General features: G+C 40.8%; 1 protein-coding gene across 1 annotated transcript; it reads right to left on the reverse strand.

Moving 5' to 3' along the window:
• Positions 1–975: 975 nt before the first annotated feature.
• Positions 976–4,570, reverse strand: VMA21 (VMA21 vacuolar H+-ATPase homolog (S. cerevisiae)). Its single transcript, XM_009877000.1, has 3 exons — positions 4,425–4,570; positions 2,948–3,108; positions 976–1,566 (listed from the first exon to the last, which is right to left on the reverse strand). Exons 1-3 carry the CDS (start codon positions 4,568–4,570, stop codon positions 1,424–1,426), a joined length of 450 nt encoding a protein of 149 aa, XP_009875302.1. The 3' UTR covers positions 976–1,423.
• Positions 4,571–4,718: the final 148 nt, after the last annotated feature.

A 4,718-nucleotide genomic window follows, 5' to 3' on the forward strand; every position in this document is an offset into this window, starting at 1 on the left:
GGACATTTGCAGATGGCTCCAGCTTGTTTTCTCTTCCTTGTTTCCTCTACTAGCTGTTACAGGGGCTTATAGCTGCTACTGATATTAATTCACCACAGGACATCCACCTACATCCTTTAGCAATTATCAAGGAGATACATAAATGTAACAACATTAACAAATATGCTATGCAATTTTCTTTGCATTATCAATATTAACTGTAGGAGATTGGAAAGATGCACATTACAGTAATACAACAATCCTCCCAAAAAGATATTAAAGGTTGAATTTTACACTGTAACAAAAAAATATATTTAAAAATGAAAAAACTTTGCATTTCACATTGGAAAGACATCACCTGAGTTCCTAACCAATTCTATTTTTGCAACTACTTCTAAACTCAGAAATATATTATTTATGTTTGTGCCAGTGGGACAGACACACTTGGCTGGGATAGAGTTAATTTTCTTCATAACAGTGACTACGGAGCTACGGTTTGGATTTGTGCTGGAAGCAGCACTGATAACACGGGGACGTTTTCATTATCACTGAGCTGGGGCCTCTCCTGCTCCCCAGCCCACCCCACCACCGAGGGGGCTGGGGGTGCACAAGGCGTGGGGAGGGGACACAGCCGGGACAGCTGCCCCCAGCTGACCCAAGGGATGTCCCAGCCCCTGGGCCGTCACGCTCAGCACACAGAGCTGGGCACGGTCAGAGGGACGGCGTTGGTCTGCCCAAGTCAGGGCGGCCCGTGCTGGAGCCCTGCTGCCCTGGGGACGGCTGAACACCCGCCTGCCCCTGGGAAGCGGGAACGAATCCCTTGGTTTGCTCTGAGTGCACGAGTGGCTTTTGCTTTACTCATTAAACTGTCTTTACCTCCACCCATGAGTTTTCTCACTTTTACCCTTCCGATTCTCTACCCATCCCATTGTGGGGAGCGCGCGAGTGGCTGTGTGCAGTTGCTGACTGGGGTTACACGCAGACACCCACAGAATGGGAAACTATCCGCAGCAAAGCAAAATCTCATCTTTTCCACCTTAGCTGGATAATGAGTAATGTAGCTTTATTGACTAAGCAATTTAATTACTCAGAAATGTAATGCTTGCTTCATGCCAATATTATTTTCAAAGCAAGCCAGAAAAATACTAGGAATGCCAAAAATAGCTACAGGATGTTTTCAAAAATACGTAATTATTTCATTCTAATTCCAGGTGAAGATTTCCTCAGCTCTACCTGGTAGAGGCTGGCTAATGAACAGCTTCCATCAGCATTAGATAAAACACCGGTACACATTCAAGATGAGCACAAGTCTTGTTCTAACGAGAGCTGAGGCATTAGCCTCATCTTTGTACATGTGTATCATACATTTTGAAGAATGCTTTTCCTTCAGCTCACAAAAATTTGATTTACAGTCTGTAGGCATCAGATGATGATGATCTTCGCTCTAGTCCTGTTTGCCTTCCCGCCACTGTCGAGAACCCTCATTCCATGCTACATACACAAACAGAGCAAGTACCACGTGAACAGTAACTACAGCAACTATGGCAGCATAAAAATAGCTGTCTCTGTCGGACATTCCTAAGGTACCTGAGAAAATAAAGAAAGTAAAGAATATTAGTTATTAGGAATACTGAAACAGCAAATCACAATTCTTCCCAAAGACCAAAGCTACCTTTACTCCCTTATCAAAACACTGAGCTCAGAAAGATTCACAGACAGGAGTTCACCATGATAATTACAGATCTCAAAACTATTTCTGAAATAAAGCAACACCGCAGTTGCGCCAAATAAACCTCAACATTCTTTGTTCCTAAGTGTAACTCTCTTCATGGGCAGTAAAATGGGGGGACAAGAGGGAAGTAGGTAACTGTATAATTTATTTGCCACTACAACAGGATAAAACTGTAGAACTATTAAATTTAGAGGACTTTTACCTTCTATATTTAGGCCCTCAAACTAATTCCTCACCAGTCAAGACACATAAATGCCTCTCACGTGAAATAAGCCCTCAGATATTTTGGTATTTGGTTTTCTGATATCATTTATCTTCACTTATTTGAAAAAAAACAACCCAAAGCAAAAAATCAACCAAACAAAAAACCCCAGGTACTACACTACACCAAAAATACCACCCTCCAAACAAACCAAGTTCTGACAGATCTTGCCATTAACTGACACAGCAAGGTTAAGGCTGAGCTTGCTACACCTCATGTAAAAAAAAAAATAGCTGAAAAGGATCTTGAAAGTTACTTAAGCTTTAAGCTTCAGCCCTCAGAAATATATACAGCAGTACACATCAAAGGAGAATAGTCTTGGAACAACTGTTATGTATTCAGAAAATGCTCATAAAACCATCTGCTTTCTTCCTCCTTCCTCCCTGCTTCTGAAGTAGACACTTCTCCTGCACAGTATTAGGAAGTTATTAAAGCCTTGCAGAACCAAGGCTACAACGTGGTGGGTGGTTAGCTGTTGGACAGAACTGCTCCAAAGAAACAGCAAAAAATCTCTCCCTCTTTTTTTTTTATGTATAAATTTAAAGAAAGCTCTACAAACAACCACTACCTTAAACTGGTTTAGACTTACAAACCAATGTATGTTTCAGAAAGCGGAAAATAAACCTAGTAAACAACATTATTCTATCTTGAATACACAGTGAGTTCGTTAACACCTGCAGGAAACAAATCCCTGACGATTCTGGTAAAAGTCTGCTGCAGGGTGGTGCTAGATAAGGGGCATAATGCACCTGTATACTACAACCATTGGATAACAAATAACAAATATTACATTGCAGACCACATTGCAGGGAAGGGCCCATTGACCATTTATATAATTTTCTGTTCTAATTAGACATTACAAGGCCTTTAGTCTGCATAAGAAAACAAATATTCAAACCAGGAAGATGCTATTAGGGGACTGTGCTCTTCCTCTTTTTTGTAATAGTAAAGTTAATTGGCAGAAACAGAATTACCTTCAAACACATAAGCCTTTGATGAAAAATATAGCCCAACAGGTAATGTAATCATTAGAGCTGTGAAGAAGAGAAGTGTTCTTAAAGTTGATGTTAATGAACCCTCATTTCTGAAATAAACAAGAAAAATTACACACAGAAGAAAGTCACAGCATGTATGTCTGAAACAGGACAAGAACTCATCCCAAACAGAAGACAACTACTGTTCAAGAATTGAGTTCGTATATCATTTGGAAGCAATAAAGACTTGGAGTATGCATTTGTTGGCTCCAGTAGAAAAATCACAGTATTGAAAATGATAAAATGATTCTGCCAGTCAAAGCTCACAAACAAGATCAAAGACAGTCTAGATTTTTCCCTGTTATTGCTCTGCAAGCACTAACAACAGAGGAGGTTTACATTAATATGTTTTTGGTGTATTATTGCATGATTATTAAATATCTAATATTAGATATACATGCACTTGTCATATGACATTCTTCAACTTGCCAATTCCCTTTTTTTAGTTCACAAAACTAACCACAAATCTAGGAAAATAATAAATCTTACAGGCTAGGATACAGAGGGAAGTACACAGAATGACTAACAGCTCACTACCAGAAATGAAGTTCCTTTTTATTAGCTATTATTACTCTATTTAAAATAATTTCTCATTCTCCATCAAGAAAGTTGAACTAACTGTAGCAATAATCGGAACACAGAAACAATACACCAAACCTTAGTGACTTTTTTTGCCTTCACAGAACTAAACCTAGACGACCTTGAACAATGAAAAATGATGTACTTGGTAAGGTGCCCCTGAACTTGATCTGCTAGAACAGGTTTTGTATCTGCAAAACACCACATAAAGCTTGTTTTAGGGTGTGCTTCCACCGGTTTTCACTCACTCTGCTTGGCCGACTACAATATTTTATGAGGAAGTAAACACACAAGCCAAGCAACAACCTCCTGACTCTCAAAGACTACCAGATTCAATGGCATGTGTCCTTAAGGCTTTGAAACAAAAATACGCATTAAAAATCAATTCAAATCAGGAAAACATAATTCCTAAGACTCCCAGGCACCTCCACAGCAATTTCTGTGTAACTAATTTCAAAGTTTTATCAAGACACATTTGTGTCATAGTAAATTGCTCAGAATCACACTTTATCCTTGATATTTCTCTGGAAAAGTAAATGGAAGTGTGGAAAAAAAAAATAATCTCACCCTCTGACTGTCATCCAGACTGTACCACGCAGCCACACGCACCTTCCACAGTAAAGCCAACAGCACCGTTTGCCAATCACGTAGTGCCACACATTTAGGTGGCACATTAAACATTAAAAAAAAAATAAAAGGAATTCAGAATCTTTTCCTTTACTAGAGTTTGTCTCAAGGTCGAGGTGGAAAGAAAAACTCCATTCAAACTTTCCCTGTGGAAATTAGAAACTGCTTAACATCTACCAACAGCAGAATCAAATGACCTCCAGCTTATTACCGTAAAAACTCCGCTGTTGAGAAATCTGTTTTCTTACACTGACATAACTTCATCACATCCCTACGCAGCAAAAAACAATTCCTGTGCAACCTCAGCCCCGACACGGAGCTGTCACCCGCGGAACAGCCGCCACGCTCGGGTTTCATGGTCGCCCAGGGCCACGCACCACGACCAAGGCAAACCCGCGGCCTCCTTTACTCCCTCCGGCTCGTGTCTCGCCAACGGGACCGGGAAAGGGTTCCTCCCCGGGGGCTGCACCCCCACCCCGGGCCGGTGGCACCGGGGCCGATCCCC

The sequence above is a fragment of the Apaloderma vittatum genome, unplaced genomic scaffold (genome assembly GCF_000703405.1).
Source record: "Apaloderma vittatum isolate BGI_N311 unplaced genomic scaffold, ASM70340v1 scaffold39409, whole genome shotgun sequence".
Classification (NCBI taxonomy): Eukaryota; Metazoa; Chordata; class Aves; order Trogoniformes; family Trogonidae; genus Apaloderma; species Apaloderma vittatum.

What these genes read in the sequence shown, in the direction of transcription:
- VMA21 (XM_009877000.1), bottom strand. Translation starts at nt 4,570, where the DNA reads ATGAAACCCGAGCGTGGCGGCTGTTCCGCGGGTGACAGCTCCGTGTCG. An exon ending in TCAACAGCGGAGTTTTTACG is followed by an intron (nt 3,109 to 4,424) that starts GTAATAAGCTGG and finishes GTCCTGTTTCAG; the next exon opens with ACATACATGCTGTGACTTTC. An exon ending in AAAGGCTTATGTGTTTGAAG is followed by an intron (nt 1,567 to 2,947) that starts GTAATTCTGTTT and finishes TTATTTTCTCAG; the next exon opens with GTACCTTAGGAATGTCCGAC.